Consider the following 22,234-nt stretch of genomic DNA (forward strand, 5'->3'; position numbering starts at 1 on the left):
ACCAGCTTGATCATACCAGCTTCGTAGAAGTTTCGTGGTGTATTTTGTTACTTCTCCAAAGCTCGAGGTTCAAAAAAAGAAAGCAGTTCATACAACAGCGACTGAAATATCGAAAAGTGTCAGCCAATTCAGAAAATTACTCTCCAGAAACGCGACTCACTCCAATAGTCTAGTACAGAGATTATCACCAAACTGAAACCTATATCACCTCGATATAATACCACCAATGGACGCATTTAACGCTACAGAAGCGGAAGACACAGATCATATCATCTTCATCACCGAAATCGAACAAGGAAACGGCGCGGTGTACTTAGATCAGTACTATCTTCTTAGTGACGATTTACGAATTCTCTTGACAGATACAGGAGTACCACCAGAATTACAAAACGAGGATATTCCCGCCCTTGAGGAGCAGAGAATTCCCGAACTCGCGAATATGCCTGTATCTTCGGAGAAAAAGGATGCAATTAGAGCACTTCTGAAGCCAGTCGATAGAGGCACAGATGATCTGAGTCCTTGTTTCTGCAACGAACCATACGCAGAAGCTACAGCGAAAATATACAATAATTCGCACGGACCGGTTAAGATGCCAGATTGCCCACATATTTTTGGGAAGTGTTGCATCGTGAAATGGTTGGGCGAAAATAGCCCCTCGACTTGCCCGATGTGTAGGAAAGTGGTTCATTTACCGAGAGATGGACCGGTAACGCGAAGTAGAACAGACGATGGTTACAGTATCATTGACTATCATTTCTGAGTTAGGAAGGCTTGGTGGACAGAGAAGTGAAGAGTAGATAGTCATTAGATAAGCTAGATGAATGCTGGAGTGGCCGATTGTATCAAATTTGAGTCCAGCAGATGAAAGAGTTTTCAATCATTCAATTCTAAACAATGAAAATTATGTCTACTATGATACTTGATAAACTCCAATGGAAGTGATCTTTTACTATTATTTTGCTTATGTGATTATGTTATCTGGGATCTTGCGATTTGAGCCATCGTAGCTATTAGGAAATGTGTTTAGATGTCTTGGCACTATTGATGACATGACTCGTTACCCCCTTTGAAAGTCATTAGCGAGTGAAAGCGATAGTAAGCTACTACAAAGACTTTCAGGAGCTACGGCGGGGGAGTAGAACACAATCAAATTTTAGCTACGGTTATGATACGTCAAAAGTAAATCATGGGTACGGCAATGCCCCGTTGAAAGTAAATTTTGTGCTGTAGAAATTCTCAACTGCTACATTGTACGAACAGCACCAAGAACAGTACTATATTGAAGGATTACATAACGGCTTATGACGCTAGCAGACTAGTACTGGCCATCATAGAGCTTCATTTCATATATAGGCAACAGAATGTTCCTCCAAAAACATCCATTCTCTTTCCCTATCTTTCATCTACAGATTAACATCTACAATAACATCTTGACCACCTCCATTTATCTGACCTTGACTTATTCAAGAAACTCTTAATCTTTAGAAACCTCCAAAACATTTCCACCTTAACCTTTTCACTCTAAAACTTTTACAAACAACTCGTTCATCATGACTAAATTCTCGAATTTCTTTCGTGACGTCGGCGGATCCATCACTAGCGCTTTCTACCTCAAGGGTACCAGACGCTCCCGCAAATCTACCAACCCCAAACACCTAAATACTCCTCCCAACTATGAGGATCTTTTCGCACCATTGACAGAGCTCCCAACAGGCGTGGACGAAGCTGCAGAGCATGAAGCCTTCTTGATGCGAATGGCTCGCGATCCATCAATTCATGAACGCAGTTCAGAATCGGAGGGAAATTTCCCACAAGACACATTGTCGGACCGAATGGCACACGATCCATCGACCAGAGAGCGCCATGTAGGCTCGAACCAAGTCACGAACCATGTCCCTGTGGTTTCTCGCATCTACTCAATGTCACCACAGGTAATCATTCCTGTTTCACAAGCTGAGGTAGAACCGCGCGAAGCTACTCCCCCACCATATGACTATAGTAGCAACTTGGTAATTCCAGAGCCAGTAGCTGATCCTGCTGAGCCATATTTACATCTTGTCGAGGAAGCTATCGCAGCTTCATCTCCCCAAGCCAGTGCCGATACTTCTGAGCAAGAGCTCACTCATCAGGAAGACACCATTGCCGCTAACTCCGGTCATGAATTAAGAGAAGATGCTCATCACTCATCTCCAAATCGCTGTATGAGCTCGAACAATACTGAAGATACTCAGCTACCACCAAGAGTCGTCAGCAACCCAGAGCCACGCGCCTCGGTTTCCAGACTTCCAGTTGCAGTTAGATTCACTTCATTACAAGAGAGATCCACTGTTACTAATCGCGCAAGCTCGCGACCAGAACCCTCTAACTCACGTCGAGCCGAAGGTCAATCAGCTGCTCGTGAAAATCGTCAGCCATCTTCGGTACAGCCTAGAGCTGTAAGTGCTCCCCAGACAGCCGCAAAATCACATCTTCCAGTTGCTGTTAGACAATCTTCAACACAACCAAGAAGCGCCCGTGATTATGGAGATCTCATTCAACGCCGTGCACGTGTGTCAGCTCATCACACTAGTTTGGTAAGAACCCCAGAGAACACAGCACAACAATTGCCAATGCCTAGACAACGAGCATATCCTGTTGCTGATCAAGATGAGTCGGATGAATTGACAGGGGAAGAAAATCCTGTTGAAATCCAAGATTTCCTCGCTCGTGATCGATCCGCCTCTAGAGATGGCCACCAAAATTCACAGGGTGCTTCATCTTCAGGCGATCTTACTACTTTGAGATCACAAGATACATCTCATCGGGATACTGCATCTGGTACTCAAGTTGCTCATGAATCAAACGCAAGCAACAATGATGCCGCTCGCAGAGCTGAAATCGGCAACAGATCATCCACTAGTCACCGTCACGAAAACAGCGATCGCGATGGATCTGATACTAGATCAAGACACGGACGTGATAGTTCTAACACATCCGGAAGCTCGAACATCGGATCGAATACACAGACTGGAGAGACTACTCCAAACGTGTCTAGACATAGGTCTTCTGAAACTCTAAGACCTCAGCCTGAGCAACGCGATCCCATTCACCCAGGAATCACTTCTCCCTTGTTGATCGCAGAGCTTCACCATGGTCGAGCTAACGGCGCAACTAGGCCACCAGTTATCAGCCCACATCTTGCTGAGCGACTGGACGCTGCAAGAGCCGCACGTGGTCTACCTAGATCACCACGTATGTGGAATATCCCTACGCCACATGATGAAACCAACAATCCTGTTCATCCGGCAGACTTCCGCGGAAGTGAATATCATCCAGCTGGTAGAGATCCAGTTTCGCACGCAGAGCGTCCACCTGCTCGGTCAAACGTCGCGGTGCATGGGGAACGTAGACAACGCTATGCGAGACATCAAGGCGCTATTGATAGGATGCGAAGTCGAGAAATAGAACTTGAGCAAGAGCTCAAACAGATCCGTGAACAGGAGAGACAGAGAGCCATCAGAGAGGCAGAGGAGAGAAGACGAGAGGAGAGAGAGAGAAGACACAGAGAGAGAGAGCGTAGAGCAAGAGAGAAGAGAGAGCGCGAACAAAGAGAAAGAGAGGAATTGGAGAAGAAGAGAGGAGAGGTCGTTGACAGCATTCTCCAAACAATCCACATCGATCGTTGTTTCTGTTTTCAGGAATTCGGAGATGGTGGTTCACCCCACGAGCGTGTGAAGTTGGCTCACTGCACCCATGTTTATGGAAGATGTTGTATCAAGAAGTGGTTGATGAAACATGATACCTGTCCGAAATGCGCGGCTGCGCATGATACTCTGAGTGCTTTGTCCCAAGAGGCACGAGAATTGATTAACAGTCATGAAGATTGGTAAAGGTTGGGGGAGGACCATTCGACGGACGCAATATAGGCGGGGTTGATAACGACGAGTATAGCTAGATAATTTCGATAGGGGAGGGTCAGAATTCTGGGAAGGTAGTTTGCGATGGCTTTCCACGAATAGTTTCCTATTGAGTTGGTGCTTGCTAGAAACCTTGAGCTACCATTTTATTCACAGAGGGGAACTGTGGTGGGGGAGGGAGGTTGACCCCGATTTAAGCATATGTGAACAAGATCGGCGAAAGGTCTTCTTTGATATATGAACTCGTTTCTGGATCATGGAGGTGAGAATAGGTATGGAAGTTGATACCGATTCTGACAGCACATTGTGGCTTCACTGGGCCTACGACAGTTTCCTTGCACTGCTTCCTTTTTCACTTAGGATAATTTGCAAGCATCTTTTGAAAACAATGACTTATATGCATGTGAATTAGACACAGTGACTTCTCAAAATTACAAAGCCAATCTAAAACTAGCTAGAAAACTGCTTCACCACCTTGTCAAACCAATAAGCAAAATGAATAATTTTTATCACGAGAGAGTGCATCCTGATGAAAATACACAGTAAGACAGATTCCTAGTAGGGAAACTCAAAGCATGAGTACATAGTGGAAAAAGATTTTAAAAAGATCAGCTGGTGTGAGTTTGTATAACAAAGATTGGGTATAGCAGAGCGATAATTAGATTGGGAAATGAAATACACTATCTCACACCTTGAGCATACAATGAATTTTGGGTATAAATAGCTTATAGTTGCTGGGAATAATGGAATTATATGGTTAAATGCACTTTATGAAATGTGTAGAAACTCATCACTTGAAGAGAATGACTGATATGTTCCATATAAGTTCTATATAAGTTCTTTGTGGCCTTGGATATTGTCAGAAACTAACTTGTCTATACCTTCTCGTTCTTCATAGTAGGCACTAAAGATACTGTGGCTTCAGTATTACTTTAGCATCTTGTGATTATAAGGTGAGGTCTACAACATTCTGTGCCTACCTACCTAGCCAGTTTCCCGTTTAGTAAAATCTCCCCAGAGTTTATTTTCCTAGAGAGCTGAGTCTACAATTCAAGTGAATCTTGAAATTATTTAGATAAAAGAAACTTAGTTAAGTTCTCAGATTCTTAAGTGATACAATCAATTTTGATTTTAACGTTTGCGTGGTTATTCAAGCTTTGAGTATTAAGAACAACTTCCTAAATGAATGATTTCATTAATATATAAACTTTACTGTATTTGATATTTTGTATATAACATTTCTGATCCTGCAAAGTATTTCTGGAAATCTAAAATTTATTTGTGAACCAAATTCATATTTTTGGTCACTAATCTCCAAGTCCCTTGAGTATTCACCTTCATCTATTCATCTTATCAGCAACCAATATTAAAGTGGTCCTAATATGTGTCAGAACTTTGGCAGACTGCTGTACTGAAAGTCGCTTGTTGTATATCGATGTGATTTGCAATATTTAAGAATCGTTTGTTATGAGCATGATACTTCCATGTTCCTTACAATATCTCTCATGATAAAACTGTCTCTTATGTCAAGTATTTCACCCAGTGACTAAAAACTTCAGATTCTCCTGGCAACTCAAGAACTGTTCGAGATACATTAAATCTACAATATCACAAGAAAACTAAACTCTTCTCACTCTTCAACTTTCAACACTGCACACACAGAAAATCCCATCATCATGTCTTCTAGAGAGAATTACATATCGGCCACTGAGGAGCTAGAAAGGACTGAGCAACAAAATACTTCAGGAAATGCTTGGTCCCCTGTTGCTGTATCACTGGCACTTCATCCTCAGCACCAAGTTACTGTTCGGGTGGACGAAATACCACAAGTCACAGCTTCGCAAGATAGATTTTCGGAAGACACCAATTCTCAAGAGCTTGCTGAAAATGTCGATTTTGTCGAGATTCTTGAAGGTGAAGGACCTTCTGGTAATCATACAGAGGCAGGAAGCCAACCGAACGACCAAGCTCTCACTCTGCAGGAAAATAATTTGCAAGATGAAATTCATTCCGATACTACTTCTTCCGGCGATTCTGAGAGTAGTAATCCTGCCGAAAACGAAGAGCTTTTGGATGTGCCACAGGATGCTGCTGTTGAGGACATACAGGCTCATAATGCTGGGATCCTGACCGCATTTGAACAGTTTCTTCAAATCAGGTTCCCAGAAAGCCTTTCAAATAATCGGAATGTAGTGGAAGCTATCAGGCTCTACACGCAACAATTGAACGACCGTAATGGCAGTGGCACCACTCCAGCTTCGACAATCGAAATCAATGAAGGAGTACCAGTCGCAACGGTATCTGTAGAGACAATGGAGTCTTTCTACGATTACTACGCAACCTTAAGCCCACGCCAGTCTTACGCATATATCGAGAAGAATTCCAGAAACCAGGCCATCGACGAGCTTTTGATTCCAGTCCTGATTGACGAAACGCAAACGGAATGGGTCCAATGCCCAATCTGCAATGAAAACTACGACTCAAATGCAGAAAATGGTGCTTCTCATAGCGCTTGTATGGTACCAGGCTGTAAGCATGTTTTTGGGCGAGAATGTATCAACATATGGCTCAAGCAAGAGAAAAAGAACACATGTCCGATGTGCCGCGCTAAACTCGACATTCCAACTGACTCTGAAGATGATGACGATGATTGATTGGTCGCAATACCTCAGAGTTGGAAGAGGTGAAGGAGTTATTGGGGAGGAATAGTCGAGTATGATACTATGTCATAAAACTAACAAGCATTGGTGATCTCAGTGGTCACTTGTAACATAATGGTGGGACAAAAACGAATGCTCTTTTTGAATACAACTTCGAGTGGCCGAGTGAACGCCTTATAAGATAGGTAGCTCCAAGAAATATTATACAATTAAAAAACACATTTGAGAAAGACTTGATTTTCAAACTAATTTCAATTGACAAGTGTACTTTTAGCCGTCGATCCGGCGAATGACTTCTTTCACTACTCTGACGGCTTCTTGAGCTACACTAAGACTCGCTACTTTAAAATTTATTTCTTTGACAGCAAATCTGGAATGTAACGTCAAAACCTTGCATCATGTATTAAGAAGGGGTTTGAGACCTCATTGAACTAGACGGATAGTATGATTACCTCCCAATCTGAACCTCTTGCAGCACGTTTTACAGGTCTATCGCTACTTCTTGGCACTTAAGTTTGATGTATGCATATCACCGTTGCCAGAAACTGCAGATTTACTATATATCGATCGATAAACTAAATGCAGCTGGGTAAGGGTGAGGGAGAAAGCGAATAGAGAAGGAACGAACCTTCAAAGCTTATATTGATTCCCTTCCATGTTGAAATTCACAAAATGAATGGAAAGAAACTTAATTTTATTGAAACCATGTAGTATCTTCTTGACTCTTAGAGAGAAAGAGTTGAGGAGAACCAAATATTACAAACAGCCCATTTAGTAGTCTCTTGACGCTTGCGATCTTGCACAACAGGATATCACTAGAGAAAGTTTCCATGGGACTATCTCATCATCACAAAATTGTAATCAAATCAACGTGAGTACAGCCATGAATTATGGCAGAACAAGCATAGTACTTTGTATCATCTTGGGATATCACACGGAATGTCGAAAGTCAACGCAGCTTCCCGATCTTGTGCACTACTCGACTGATAGACTTAGTGTGTGTTGTTAAACTCAAGAATTCGAAGAGACTAGATAGTTGTCAAGCTAAACTTTAAACAGCATGTATATTACTCTAGTGCTTAAGCAAGTGGTTTGAGCCACTCTGTCCATTTTTGGATATAAAAAGGTAAAGTACATTCTTCCAAATTCTCACACAAATCATCTATTTAATAAGTTGGAGAAAAATTAACACAGGTCAGAGAACCTCAAAGTCTATTCATTAGCACTTCTCATATTTAAAGAATATAGGAATTACTCCCCAAAAAAACGCACCCGACCCATCAACGAGTATCATTTACGGATATACAATAATTATGGCAGATTCTCCACCCCAAGAAGCTCTGTCATGGTCTGACGCTGAGATAAATGTATTTTTTGACCAGTTGCTTGGGCTGATAGCCTCAGATAATCATAGCAAATGGCTGATACTTCACAGCAATTGATACGTAGTATTAATATAGTAACTGGAAGAACGGCGTCAGAGTTGTTTAGAATACTTCGAGAAGCACGTCAATTATCTGAAAACCACATGGAAATAGAAGTGGTCTCTCGAGACGATGGTAGAGAAACACGAGAGTTATCTGAAAATCACGAGGAAATGGTGGGTGTTCAAACCGAGAGTGAAGAAGCACGATCCTTGGTGTTGGAGGATCAACCTGCTTCTTCACCCTTGATCTTTGACGATGAGACGATGGTCAACCGCCCTTGTTATGAGCATTTTCGACTCGAAAAGATCGAAAATCTTCTTCGTTCCGTATCTGCTGACGAATCAGACCGCTGTTCTATTTGTCACGAATCATACAGTACAACCTCAGATGCTCCTACTGTGGTCAGGGATATGCGCTATTGCAGTGACTGCAGGACATCGTTTAATATAAAGCCCGACACCGACAACTCTCACATGGCTTGTACAGTTCCAAAATGCTTGCACGTATTTGGCAGATACTGTATTATTCAATGGTTCATGGACAGCTCTACCTGCCCCCTGTGCCGGAATCAGGTAGATATTGAATAGAGAAATTTCGTCCCTGGAGGTCTCTCAGCGGGTTGGAATATGAATTACAGCTGGGGTTTCTTTGACCGAAATGGCTCAGTGAGGTTTTCAGACATTTGTAATGGTCCAGTTGCGTGCGCAGGCACAATGTAACATCAAATCAGCGTTTATTCAGTGCACTTGGAAAGGATCTTTGACGATCAAGCGGGATATCAAACAGATAATTAAAATGCGTAGACAATAAAAAAAAAATGAAGAAAAATCGCATTCAGAGACATTAAAACCACGACAAGTTATTGACATGCCCTTGGGACTCGTAGATTCTATCATGAATTCTAAATAGAGTTTATCCTATAATCTATATCAAAATTCTAAGTTACTGGTGTCCCAATAGTCATAGAATAGAATCTACGGTTCGAGGAAGAAGGAAGGAAGGGAGGCACATGATTGGCCATTTTGCCGTGAAATCTATTCTCTTGACATAGAACCTACCTCTATACAATCTAACGCCTAATTTCATAATATAAATGCATTATTTCACTACATGATAGCCTCTCATTATATAATCTGGTCTAGCAACCTAGATTCGCATCATAGAGTCTCGGTTAATGTAGCAAGATCAGACTTATAAGTGGGCCACAAGCTATCAAAGAGAACACGCTACAGCAGCAACTAGTAATTTGAGATATAGGGCTGAACTCATTAATCGTCACTTCATATGCAAGGAAGCACGGATCTATAGTATACGTGGCCGGATATAGTTAGCTTCTTCAGCCTAGTTGATTGGATAAGTTCGAAGCTTAGCTTCGAACTTCCTCTTAGAACCATCAATAAGTACAATTGTTCCTGCTACACTCGCTTCAATCATCTTCCTTCAGATGAATCTTCTAAATTGAAGCTCTCTGGCTCTTAGCATGTCTGACAAATACTGTAATTCCAATAGAGCCAGAGCCGACGTGACAATGACTATGTATATATGTATCGTCCCCCATGATCCGACTTCGTCTTGGCGTGTGTAATCCAAGAAGCAGGTATATGAAATTAATATATCTCTCTTGGTAAGATCTTACATTCACCACTTTCCAATCCCACTGATTCAAAGTGGAAGATCATTTAACCTTTTTTTTTACCAAAGCAATAAGCAGTAGAATTCACATTTTGTCCCCTGAGGTACATGCATAGCATGATAGACCGTATTTGCATTTACTATTTTCTGCATCAGACAGACCGTATCGATGATAATAGTGGAACCGTATGAATATAATTAATACTTTATAAACAAGTCTTGTAACTGGGACTTACTCATTTCTCTCCCTATTCGTTCATCAACTGCAGGTAACGTTTTCCAACCACCTCACAACACTTTGTCGACATTGGATATTAGAACATCATATAGCAGGTTTCTTGGAAACATAGACACCCATCTAATACCAACTTATAAGAAAGATAAAACGAATATCATTTCCATCCTCCAACAGACCGGAAGCACCATGCCTCCTCACAGACTTAATTCGCGCTCGCAACGCATCCCACCACGTGATTTCCGAGTTTCTGAGAACACGATACTACCACAAGTACCGATGAATATCACAAGACCGCAGACGCCAATAATACCATCGATTCCGACCCCCACAATGATATCAACTATGATTGCGACACGTGGAGTCACAATCGAAGTTATTTCACCCAATAGCGACATGAGCCGCACCAATCTGGAGTTCGAGAACATCGCAAGAGCCGCTTTTGAAATAGCATATAGCGACGATCCGAGCATATCTTCTGGTGAGCTTGACGTTGAAGAAGATTTGGAAGAAGAAAATCGGTTCAACACAGCTCTGTACTATCATGATGGGGGCATGAGAAGCCTGAGTGTGAAAATACTATTCGATTCCACGTATCGAATCGAGGCTATCAAGGAAATAATCGAGTCTGTGGATGTGGAAACACTTGATTTGGAGGATAATTGTAGCATTTGCATTGAGCCATATGCCACGGCTACCACTCTAAGCGAGCCTGATGCAGTGGTAACTATTCCAAAAGAGGATATCATTTTTATCATTGCAAACGGTTTCGAGGATTCGATCGATACCTCAAACGATGAAAAAAATTCGATCATCATCTCAAATGAGCCACATCACGATAAAGTAAAAATGAAGGCGTGTGGGCATGCCTTCGGTAGACGGTGTATCACAAAATGGTTGAAGGAGAATAACACATGCCCAATGTGTCGTGGGAAAGTGTCACTACCTGCGCCGTTTCATATACGGGTCTGGGTAGTGTAAGGATTAGGAATGGCGAGCATGAGGAATATCAGGGCAGGAACTGATAAGGATGGATATTGATATGTCACATAACCTCTTATCGGAGGTTAAAGGGCCTCAATATCAGGATGATTAGTTTAGGGCGAGGAATTAATGAGCTGTCATCTAGAGCGTCAGTTGGAACTACTTTCAGCCCATTCTGGATTTCTGCATATGAAGCTACTGTAAGTAAAAGAGCTCAATCAATTTAGTTCGGGTTGTAATGTAGATGATAGATAGTTTGAAATTTATTAATAAACTTGAAGAAATTTTTTGAGAACATCGAATAGTGAAATGCTATTTCAGATGCATGTTTGAAAAAGACAGCTTATACAAATAATCCATGAACATAGGCGAGCAAACGCATTTGTGAATAGTCATGCAGTTCAATGTTTGGATTAATATCAGAATTGCGAGTTTAAAACTTTAACTAATGTCTTCATCAATGCGAATTCCTTGAAAATAAACTTTGAAGCTTCAAATATCTCTCAGGCACTCTTCTGTCAATGTGGAATATAGTGAAGATTATCAAATCTCCAAACCAATCAGAACATTCAAAATTGTACGAGATATAAAATTTGTTTAGAATATTGAAATGTTTTTAAATTTATAGTAGATTCTAGATATCAGAGCCTTGGATTATTGAACGGCAGTTCAGACTCTTGCATACATTGAGACTATATAAGAATAATATATACCTACATAAGATTTACAAATAATTTAATTTATAAATGATTCATCGATGGTCTCACCTACTCCATCGATTATGTGTGAACTCCATTATCGAATTCACAATATCATATTGATTTTTATTCAATACCAAGCCAAAATTGAATCAATGATATATGCTAAAATTTTATGTGTATAATCTGTCTGAATTCCCCAATTGTTTGCCCTGTAGAAAAAATAATGCGTGAATTGTCCGCCAAGTCGATAATCTGCTCTACACGTACTCGTTACGCGGTCTAGTCTATATACAAAATACAAGTGCGGCTCAATTTCCGACTCACCTTAATTACGGTGATTTTATCATCGCTTCTCACGCGAGTGAATAGCTAAATAAACGAGAATGATAATAGTGAAGTCAAACGACAACATGAAAGACTGTAATAAAAATCTATCTTGCACCGTAGCAGCCGTAACTTTTCCAATATAATGTTCCAACGACAGTAATAAGATGTTGTCACAGATTGTCTGAATGATGCCGTAAGAGTTATATGTCTAGCTTATAAGGAGCATATGTGCCAGCCAATACGAGTTTCTATCTTTCTATAGATTCATCACAGTAACTTCCATCATCCAATAAGTCCAAGAACTCGACGAATAACAATTTTCAATTCAGTAATTATCAATCTCATCAAAATCTCAAATCGTCCCGAGTTTTCTGGAAATTCAATCTACTATGTCTTTCATGGAAACCATGCTTTCACGATTTCGCAACATTCGCTCTTCGTCATCGACCAGAAACAACTTCTCACAGGACATATTCAATCATCTCAATTTTACAAGACCACGAAGACACATGGATGGGCTCAATCTTACTGCTCAATATGAAGCGTCTGGTATGACACTCGATATTGTGAATCCCGGAAATTCATCAATCACGGGGCAAGGTTTCGATACTCTTGAGGATATTGCAGATATTGAACCGGAGACAGTGCCATTACTTTCAACTGAAGAACTTCGTAAAAATCCCAATTTGGATGGACAGAAGCGATTTGCTCTTCTAGGAAATGCGGACGGGATAGTGAAGTTCATTGTGGTTGAGATTAGGAAGAATTACAGCGATCGAACCAGAGCCATCAAGGATATGCTGCCACCAGTCGACGCTGCGACGTTAGACTTTGATCAATGCGGTATCTGTATTGAGTCATACGCTGAGGCTACCATTCCCCTTGAGCCTAATCATGAGCCTGCAAAGATGCCAAAATGTGGACACTTCTTTGGCCGAGATTGTATCGTTGAGTGGTTGAAGAAGCATGATACTTGCCCCTTGTGTCGGGATGAATTGTCACTTCCAGTTGCGTATAGACTACGTGTGAGGATAAATCAGAACCGAGAACAAGCTACAGCCAATGCTTGATTTTACTGATGGCCATATATCGAGGAAGACATGAGTGGATTTTGAGCACTCATGCATCTATGTGCAAAGACTAAGGGGTTTTGGGGTCACGGAGGCACACAGTATCTTGAACTATCAGGGAGGAACAACTGCAGACATTCGTAGTCCTTTTTGCAGATTGGTTTCGGAATAAATGTAAAGCACGGGGTATATCCACTCGTTACAATCGTTTGAGAAGGTGATCTCAATTGTAGATTGAGAACACCACTTTAGGGCTAAATATAGTACCTAGTTATACAAAAAAAACTCTGCAATATAATTTTGACATATCTTGGTGATTTTATCCCGAATAACATCTGAGAACAACCTTTCAAATCTTTTGAAATCACTATGTGAGAATAGAGAATTAATGTGTGACCATGATTTAGACGTCAGAACAGCTAGCCCCCCCGTTATAGCAAATATCTGGAAATATACTCGAGCATATGACCCTAAATTATAATCTATCCAGAACACAGCATGAAATTCAATTGAGAAGCGTAAATGAGATCGACCGTATACATTCTACTATCAATATAAAGAAAGGTATGCTACTCCCAGCCTAGCCCCCCGCTGAGATTTCTCCAGCATGAATCTCTGACTTACCTGAATCGCCTACACAGCACAATAACTTCTTTGCGCAACTCGCTTTATGTCCATATCCGTGGATGCACAATGTTACGGCTTGTATCTTATCATATATATGGTACCGTATAGAAGATGTTTGCTGATTACAAATTAGTACTGACCGTATGCAATGTATCATGTCGATAATACCCATTATTTGTAACCTAGCGCCGACATTATAGGAAGAGCTGTAGTATAATTTCTTATATTATATATTATTGTTATCAAGGGATCATCTCTGGAGTTAAATTTCTTCTAGAAGATAAGGAAGTTTGCACAAAACCAGAGCAAAGACTTTGTCAATGACATCTCCATCAAACCTTTCACCAAACCACCAAAGAGAACCTATCAAGATGCCTTTGTTAGATCGTCTTCGACATAGTTTCAAAGCTCGGGTTAAGCGTAGGCGTCAAGGTCTGAATGAAAGCAAAATCTTTGGAGACGGAGAGACTTCCACAGGGGAAGTTCAAGAAAGAACTCGCGCTTCTTGCGAGAACGCTAGACCATCCGAGGCACGCACATCCGAATATCTTAGCCCTTATCCATATGAAACACTAGATGATGTCAACGATGATGTTGACAATGTTGACAATGTTGACAATAGCGAAGAGGGCTGTTTTACCGATTTTTCATCAGAGAACTCTATAGTCCGTTTTGTTTCAAACAGTACATCTCCTGGTTGTTCAACCGCTTTGTCTCCTCGTCCACGACCTCGAAGTCATGGTATTCAACAGAAAACTACTGTTAGCGATCAATGTGTGAGCGACTCTAAGCAAAGTAATGATCATGTTCGCTTAGATGGCGACAGTCACACCTCAGCAGAAGACTTAGAAATATTTGGGTACCCTTTAGAGAGAGTAAAAGCTAGAAGCTCCTGTCCAAGCATAGGCTGGAAAACGCAAGATCAGATCGATCTCCGGATGAGAGAAGGTGTCGAGCAATCAACTCCTAGTTCCGAACCAAGGAATATACACTCCGAAGACAATTTTGCTGCCAATACCTCTACGAGCATGGATATCCTACAACCGCTCTTGAAATTACAGGAAGCTCAAATGCCACGTCGCCAACGAAATCATCAGCGTATGATGGTATCTAAACCTCGGTATATTCCATCTGAGCATCTTCATCGTCAGATCGGCTACTACAATGGCGTATTCTTCAACAGTGTTTCTAAGAATCTCCAATTTAAAGACAATGTTGGAGAGAGCGATATTAAGGGATTTAGTGAATAAGTGTCTAACAGAGACACTCGAACTTCAAGATTGGATTAAGCGAGAATCCATTCCAACAACTGCCACGGAGAGCACTTTAAGTTTCATATACAATTGCAGTTTGGGAGAAAATTGCAACCAATGTCAGATATGCTGGAGTTAAAAGCCATTGTAATGCCACGCTCAAGACAAAAAGGCAAGGTCTAAGGTCGCTGGATGGGAGAAAAATGATTGGAGCAGACTGAAAAAAATGTATCGTAATAGAATTTATTAAACTTGCCTAATCAAGATTTCGTGGCACTGAAATTTAGTAAAGTGAAATTACCAAGGTGAGTTGCACAATGGATTCTTTTTGTGTTTGTGTTCTGTAAATTAATTCCTAGATGTCGGGCACAGAGGCTTATCATAATTGAGGGACTCGATGTTATCTTTCTTATTGAATGCATCAAGAATAGTCTATTATACATAGGAAGGCAAGAGAGTTTCTATAATTTATAATTAGATGTACGTTAAATAGGAAAGTAATGGCCGATTTATCTATGAAAGGTCGCAATGATTGTAAGTTTTAATGTGTATGGAGTGGTATTGCTTGGGAGCAACCTGAAATTTAATCTGTCACTATCATCCTAAGGTCTAAATATTTTTGAACCAATTTTGGAATCATATATCTAGAAGTATTCAAATCAAATCCATAATTCAGAGACATTTCCCTTCGACTTAATGTGTGTTTAAGTCTCACATTCTGATGTAGTCATTTCGAGACTGAGAGCCTTAGACTTAAGAGCGAGACCGTATAGATTATCCGAAACCACGTCAACAGATATGGGAAGCAACTCGAATGATACAAAATGAAGAATGAGAGAGTGAGAAGAGAAATAGATCTTCCTCTGGAAGATTTCCTCCAGCTTCTTGAGCAGAAGAGATCATTAACGTATCATCAACCGTAGTCAAGATGAGCTGGCACGTAATAGGACTATGACATCTCTCCATCATTGGTAATAACAGCAGGATTACCACCGGAGCGATTGGTAATGCTTAAACTCGAAGCCGTAAACTTTTAATTAGACGAGAAAAGACTTCAAATACCGGTGGCCATGAATGTAACAATCAAGTTACGCTCAGTATAAAGTAGAAGATCTATAATCGTACGAGGATTTAGAAAAGCCGATCGTTACATCTTAGAGAGCAGTGAATCACTTGGTGCTTGCGAGAATCATTCTGCCCATTAATTTTACAGTCTCCTAAAACTCTATCCTATCCCATGGTCTCGGATTGCAAGTCACGTTATTCGGTTCCGCCTGGATAGACCTTTCCTAATAGAAATATGCAAATGAGCGACCGATATAAAAAGCATGATTTGAACATGAACATGTGTTGTAATTTACTGACCCTCAAAAGATGAATGTTTCAATACTGTCACCCGATCACTGAAATCCTACAGCGAGATACGGTTCAGCCGTATTGAACCCGTACTGAATCACAGATCAATCATCCTATCTTAAGCGATGCAGAGAACCGCACCACTCAGTATCTAACTAGGTACTTAAGTATCAGCTTTGCAACATTCTCGACTTCCATTTTTCTTCTTCAATTTACGATAAATTCTCCTACAAAGTTACCTGAAAGTCGAGGTTAAGATCAAGACAAACTCCAATTTCTACGTCCGATTTTGAACCACAACTTCAACCAAATAAACCTTTCCACCACAAGAATCTCCCACTTCCTTTCTACAACAACCAAATTTCAAAACACAAGGCTGATTCTCTACAACAATCTTAATCATGCCGCGAATGCTTGATTTGCCGGTTTATTACACTGACGTTCAATGGCGCGCATTGAAATCCAGTACGTTTACAATACTTCCATCACTAATCCTCTACCTCAATTCCAGAAAACCCAGTGAAGTAATTCAGCTAACATGAAATTAGAAGCCAGAAACAACCATTCATCTATTACAACTAGAAATGCGGAGATCATCATGGAGACTGTTAGAGTCTACGATGCTATTTGTATGTTGCCCTACCAATCCTTTTGTCGCATATTTGTTGCAACCTCTGTTTTTTGCGAGCAGAAATAAAAGTGCCAGTCAGAACTAACTTTTGTGTCAAATTCTAGTGAAAGATAAGGATCCGACACCTCTTCCTGAATTTGCGGATTCTATCACATATGACAAGAGACAAGTCAACAAGTTTGTACTCTATAATAGAGGTATGTATCTCCTTTCTTCTACTTCAATTTTCCGCCTATAATCCAGCATTCTCCCTTGCCCTGTTGTTTCAATCACTCAGAATATCCAATAGTTTGGATTGGCAGACCGAATACAATTTCTGGGTGTTTTAAAAATATCACATCACTCAAGAAAAGTCCAGTGTTTCGAACTTTCAGTCACAATATTGTATTGAGAAGCTTTCCATTTTTGAACAGTTATCTGGACTATCGGAGGTTCTACCTCTGGCCTAGATCAATCTGTCGCTTCTTTTCTAGTCGCCTACTAATTCACTGCTAGATGCAAAGCACGATCATATCACCGTCATGAGCCCTTGCTACCTTCCCAAGCGTCGCCCTGACGCTCGCGTTGGCAAAGTTCCGAAGCAAGTTGACACCATTGTCAAACCAACAAGAGACCCTAGAGGATGCACATTTGGATTCATTAGAGGACCCGAAGTTGCTGTGGTCGAAGAAGAAAAAGAAGCAGAGGAATTGACTGTGGGGGAAAATAAGACTGTCGGTGAGAAGAAGGTTTCGACCAAGAAGAGCGGCCCGGCTGGGAAGAAAACTCTTGCCGAGAAGAAGAGAAGTTCGCGTCTGAAGTCGAAGTTGAACGCCAGCGACGATTTTGTTAGAAGAAGCTCAAGAAGAATCGGTGGTGTTGCCGCCGTGAGTGCCGACGTTGATATGGTTGCCGGGACCCCTGAAGCCGAAATTGTGAGTCGGGAAATGAGCAAGTTTGCGGATAATAACTCTCAGGGTTCAAAAGAGGGTTCTTCTGAAGCCGATGAGTTGGCCAGTAACTTAAATTTCATGAACGGTCCTCCCATTCCGTACAAGTCGCCATACAGTCGTCCTAAACTCGTCTACCAGTCTCCATATGCACCCATTCCAGGCGCCTACGAAAACGCCGCAAGCCGCGAAACCACCGTATCAGCTCCACGCACAATTACTCCCGACGCTGACAACTTTCCAAATCGGGACAATACTATCTCATTTCCACGTGCAGTTATTCCAGACATCGATGACGAATTTCCAAGTCGCCAAACCAGCGTATCAGCTCCACGCACAGTCATCTCAGACGCCGAAGACTACTTGGCAAGTGGCGATACCACCATCTCGTATCTATCCCAATAGTGCTAGTTCCATGATTCTAGGGTCGTGATGGAAGACCAGTTCTAGATAGTTTAGGTAGCTGACATGCAGATAAATGGATAGGTCTTTCTAGGCTTCGAACATCAGCCACTTTATGTAGCCACTGAATCTCGAGTTAATTCTCAAGCAGATACTATGCCTAGTATTATTAGATAGCTAAGCATCAATAACCAAAATGTAATTCAAATATTAATCATTGAAATCATAATCTGAGGTGAAGAACTCCAAAATGAAGTGCCTTCCATCTATGTTGTGTTGATTTCCACAATTTGTGACTCGCGTATTAATTTTATTCTACCTCTCTCGAGTTCACCAGACCAGGGAATTTCTCAACACCAATCCCAGAGCAAAGACAAATAGCACGTATCAAGCATGCGCTGAGGTAAGACAAACCCAGTCTTCGATTTCCTTTCCAACATCTCTAAATTACAGTCAGAAACCTGGAATGGTCTTCACTGACAAACCTGTGTATGCATATTACAGCATCCGCATAGAATAATGACGAGAAAAGTCTCCAAGAAATCGCGATCTCATCAACTAAACAACAGCGAGAAAAGATAACCCAACAACGAATACCCAAATTCTAGTACAACACGAACCTCCGAGACTGGAATCTGACACGCAATGCAGTAGAACTTTGCAAGTGAACGAGAAGATAGATTCGTTACCCGCCTGTACCTTATCTTTACAAATTTCATGCATATCTCTATGATTCAAAGCACCAGAGCGAGAAATCTATATTTATACAAAAGTATAGGGTCTTTCAACTCTACCAGCCAGCAGATATTTAGCTAAAGATACACGAATCAACCACCCTGAAACGAATCCCCACGTGTAACCACCCTACAAATCTCACCCACCGACTATTTAAACATCCCACGCGGACTGAATATCATACTGTAAGCAACCTTAGTCAAATGGTTTTCGAGACCATATGTAGGGTTAGACTCCAGCAAGCATCTATCAGTCTTAGTTAAACTAGCCATTCGCTCTCAGACATATAGTTCGATATCTTTCTCAAGAGTCGAGACATAATCAAATCTAGTAATCTTAAGCCGAGACAAGAAATCGATATGACGGTGAGAAATGTGCTGAAGTGATAATAAGAAACCCACCGGATCGAGACATGACGAAAAGAGAGCAAAGCGACAGCGAGAAGAGGGGTCGATTGAGTAGAATTACCGTGGAGCTCTGATAGATTCTCCTTGAGTAGTCCATATAAGAAACATTAATGCAAGAGTAAATAGTAAATGAGATAAAGTTTAGACTGGTAGACCCAGCCCTTGTTATTTGGTGAAATTGAAGTTCGTAGCTCGTGAGGATTTGGAAAGGAATGTGTGGCGTATTTATACAACAAGAGCTCAATATTAACCGTTCGTAAATAAGCGGTATATCACTCAGCCTAAGTCAGCATCACATAAAAACCATCTGGGTATAGTGTAGATAGGTGTACATATTGTTTTCATGCGCTTGGATATCTAAGTCATATAATATTTTGGTCCCCCTGAACCTTCCGGGACACTCCAATTGATATCCTGATCCGGCACCTTAATATCACATGTTTTACAATGAATACAACTGAGAGGGATTAGTATCCAGGCAACATGTTGAGATAAGAAACTTACTTTTGCGCATTGATTTGAAACCTCACCCCGATATCCTTTGTTGAGTCCTCAACATACTCGTACACACCAGCCGGACAGAATCTGTTTTCGATACCCTTGTACTTTGGGTATTCCATCTCCGCATGTTTATCCCAATCCTTGACCTGCAAATGAACTGGTTGGTCTTCCTCGTGATTTGTGCCGGTACGGCTGACACTTGTCAAGATATCAAATGAGATTTTACCATCGGGTTTCTCATATTCAATCTTTGTACATTGGTCGGCAAGCTTAGTAGCTGCAGCATCAGTGGATTTATGCTTCAATGTCCAAGGGACTTTGCCCTTCAGAACATATGCTTCGAGTCCGGAGTACATAATACCACCATATAGCTTTAGTGGTGAATGGAATGAAGGCCGCATATTTCGCACCTCCTTCAATTCTTTCCAGATATAGGATTTGCGCAATGAATCTTCATAATCATACAAGAAAACGGAGGCGTCGTCGTTCTTCTCCAATGCAGTCCATGTTGCCTCTGCAGCAAGCATTCCAGATTTCATAGCGGTGTGGGTACCCTTGATTTTTGGAACGTTGAGGAAGCCTGCAGTGTCACCAATCAAGGCGCCACCAGGAAAGGCACATTTCGGTATCGATTGGAAACCTCCTTCATTAAGAGCACGAGCTCCGTATGATATGCATTTGCCGCCTTCTAAAACATCTTTATAAAGTGGATGATGCTTCATCTTTTGAAACTCTTGATATGGTGACATCCAGGGATTTGGATAATCGAGTCCTACCACAAGACCAATACTCACCATATTGTCACCAAAGTGATACATCCAGCCACCACCATATGTGTCTGCTGGAAGAGGATAGCCCAGGGAGTGAACAACTTGGCCCTTCTTGAACTTTTCAGGTTGGATTTCCCAGACCTCCTTTATGCCGAGGCCATAAGTTTGTGGTTGACTATCTCTACGGAGGTCGAATTTCTTGATGACTTGCTTTGTGAGACTTCCATGGCAACCTTCTGCGAACAGGGTTATCCTTGCGTGAAATTCCATTCCTCTCTCGAAACTATCTTTGGGTTTGCCACTTCTCGAAATACCTAGATCATTGGTAGCGACACCTTTGACAGATCCATCCGGCTTGTATAGGACTTCTGCTCCTGCAAACCCTGGATAAACTTCAACTCCAACCTCTTCAGCTCGATCTCCAAGCCATTTTGTGAATTGATTTAGACTGACGATGTAATTGCCGTGGTTGTTCATCTGGGGCGGGGCAGGTATAGGAATCGCGCTACCTTTGGTCAGGAAACGCATCTTGTCACCCGAGACGGGGGTAACGTTTTCGAATCTATTCTCATTATCCTCCGCGAGCCAATCTGGGAATAATTCGTTGATAGCCGTAGGTTCAATGACCGCGCCAGAAAGAATATGTGCCCCAATTTCACCCGCCTTTTCTAAGAGTATCACCCTGAAATCTTCATTCCCTGCTTCGTTTGCGAGTTGCTTTAATCGAATCGCAGCACTTAAACCAGAAGGACCTGTGAATGTTAATAAAATCCCTTGGCATGTGATAATATTCTTACCTCCTCCAACAATACATACATCAACCTCATCCGACTCTCTCTCCACCGATTTTGGATCAAAATCATCTTCCACATCTGCCAGTCGTCGAGGAACTGTAAGAGAGAAAGCGCGTCGTTGACCAGCAATTAATGATGAGGCAATGCGGGGTCGCGATGTGGGATGTATGAAAGATTGTTGAAGAATTCGCGGACATTGAGTCGCAATCCTGGAAGCATTTTGTCGCGCGACGTTACGCTGCAGACATGCCGTGACAGCCCTTGAAGAAGACATGATTATTGTCACCTCATATCAATTGTTCTTTCTTAATTTAAAGTACAATCCATTTGCCTCTTGACTCACGAATGCGCTCAGAGTTCGAGTTCGGGTTCAGGCGAAATTCTTCAAAGCTTCTCGTCTCGGCAATACTGTAAAGCTAGAACCTCGGACCAATCATGTGTCACCCGATTGAAAGCCATTTTTAGCTGTAAGCAGCCAATTGAAAACAGTAAATTGATGGAATAACATCAAAATCATCACGAAAGCGACAACATTATTATCGTTGCGAGAGTCAGGGAAATTTCTATCACTACTATTCGGAGATTGGGGATTTGATAATCTGGTGGATGCGGAAAGATTGAAGTGTTATTTTTGGTAACGAACGAAGATACCTAGGCATTCTCGGTATTGTACTGTATCTACTCTTTGCTATATCCTCGGAAGCGGTTCAGCGGGGTCGCAATCGGAACGGAACGAAATCCCCTTACAGATATCTGCTATAGCTAGCTTTTCACGAATAGTATCATCTCCAATGTCAGCATTGTTTACCACTGGTTGAATCTGTCTGAAGAATGCCGCTTCATCCATCATACATCGGACTTATGCCAAGACTACAGAACTGTGGGTGCAACTCATGA

General features: G+C 41.5%; 9 protein-coding genes across 9 annotated transcripts; 8 read left to right on the forward strand and 1 right to left on the reverse strand.

Moving 5' to 3' along the window:
* Positions 1 to 226: 226 nt before the first annotated feature.
* On the forward strand, positions 227 to 760 carry EAE97_002203 (uncharacterized protein; the record flags this gene model as incomplete). Its single annotated transcript, XM_038872714.1, has 1 exon — positions 227 to 760. One exon carries the CDS (start codon positions 227 to 229, stop codon positions 758 to 760), a length of 534 nt encoding a protein of 177 aa, XP_038735920.1.
* Positions 761 to 1,550: 790 nt separating this feature from the next.
* Positions 1,551 to 3,869, forward strand: EAE97_002204 (uncharacterized protein; the record flags this gene model as incomplete). The annotated part of the gene is made up of 1 exon (XM_038872715.1): positions 1,551 to 3,869. The coding sequence occupies one exon, from the start codon at positions 1,551 to 1,553 to the stop codon at positions 3,867 to 3,869; it is 2,319 nt and encodes a 772-aa protein (XP_038735921.1).
* Positions 3,870 to 5,572: 1,703 nt separating this feature from the next.
* On the forward strand, positions 5,573 to 6,550 carry EAE97_002205 (uncharacterized protein; the record flags this gene model as incomplete). Its single annotated transcript, XM_038872716.1, has 1 exon — positions 5,573 to 6,550. The coding sequence occupies one exon, from the start codon at positions 5,573 to 5,575 to the stop codon at positions 6,548 to 6,550; it is 978 nt and encodes a 325-aa protein (XP_038735922.1).
* Positions 6,551 to 7,869: 1,319 nt separating this feature from the next.
* EAE97_002206 (uncharacterized protein) lies at positions 7,870 to 8,702 on the forward strand (the record flags this gene model as incomplete). Its single annotated transcript, XM_038872717.1, has 3 exons — positions 7,870 to 7,923; positions 7,971 to 8,486; positions 8,571 to 8,702. The coding sequence occupies 3 exons, from the start codon at positions 7,870 to 7,872 to the stop codon at positions 8,700 to 8,702; spliced, it is 702 nt and encodes a 233-aa protein (XP_038735923.1).
* A 1,337-nt stretch (positions 8,703 to 10,039) lies between these two features.
* Positions 10,040 to 10,831, forward strand: EAE97_002207 (uncharacterized protein; the record flags this gene model as incomplete). The annotated part of the gene is made up of 1 exon (XM_038872718.1): positions 10,040 to 10,831. The coding sequence occupies one exon, from the start codon at positions 10,040 to 10,042 to the stop codon at positions 10,829 to 10,831; it is 792 nt and encodes a 263-aa protein (XP_038735924.1).
* Positions 10,832 to 12,269: 1,438 nt separating this feature from the next.
* EAE97_002208 (uncharacterized protein) lies at positions 12,270 to 12,932 on the forward strand (the record flags this gene model as incomplete). The annotated part of the gene is made up of 1 exon (XM_038872719.1): positions 12,270 to 12,932. The coding sequence occupies one exon, from the start codon at positions 12,270 to 12,272 to the stop codon at positions 12,930 to 12,932; it is 663 nt and encodes a 220-aa protein (XP_038735925.1).
* Positions 12,933 to 13,930: 998 nt separating this feature from the next.
* On the forward strand, positions 13,931 to 14,809 carry EAE97_002209 (uncharacterized protein; the record flags this gene model as incomplete). The annotated part of the gene is made up of 1 exon (XM_038872720.1): positions 13,931 to 14,809. One exon carries the CDS (start codon positions 13,931 to 13,933, stop codon positions 14,807 to 14,809), a length of 879 nt encoding a protein of 292 aa, XP_038735926.1.
* A 1,760-nt stretch (positions 14,810 to 16,569) lies between these two features.
* EAE97_002210 (uncharacterized protein) lies at positions 16,570 to 18,133 on the forward strand (the record flags this gene model as incomplete). Its single annotated transcript, XM_038872721.1, has 4 exons — positions 16,570 to 16,633; positions 16,717 to 16,797; positions 16,904 to 16,996; positions 17,295 to 18,133. The coding sequence occupies 4 exons, from the start codon at positions 16,570 to 16,572 to the stop codon at positions 18,131 to 18,133; spliced, it is 1,077 nt and encodes a 358-aa protein (XP_038735927.1).
* Positions 18,134 to 19,629: 1,496 nt separating this feature from the next.
* Positions 19,630 to 21,611, reverse strand: EAE97_002211 (uncharacterized protein; the record flags this gene model as incomplete). Its single annotated transcript, XM_038872722.1, has 3 exons — positions 19,630 to 19,729; positions 19,777 to 21,295; positions 21,341 to 21,611. The coding sequence occupies 3 exons, from the start codon at positions 21,609 to 21,611 to the stop codon at positions 19,630 to 19,632; spliced, it is 1,890 nt and encodes a 629-aa protein (XP_038735928.1).
* Positions 21,612 to 22,234: the final 623 nt, after the last annotated feature.

The sequence above is a fragment of the Botrytis byssoidea genome (genome assembly GCF_014898295.1).
Source record: "Botrytis byssoidea strain MUCL 94 chromosome Unknown BBYS_004, whole genome shotgun sequence".
NCBI lineage: Eukaryota > Fungi > Ascomycota > Leotiomycetes > Helotiales > Sclerotiniaceae > Botrytis > Botrytis byssoidea.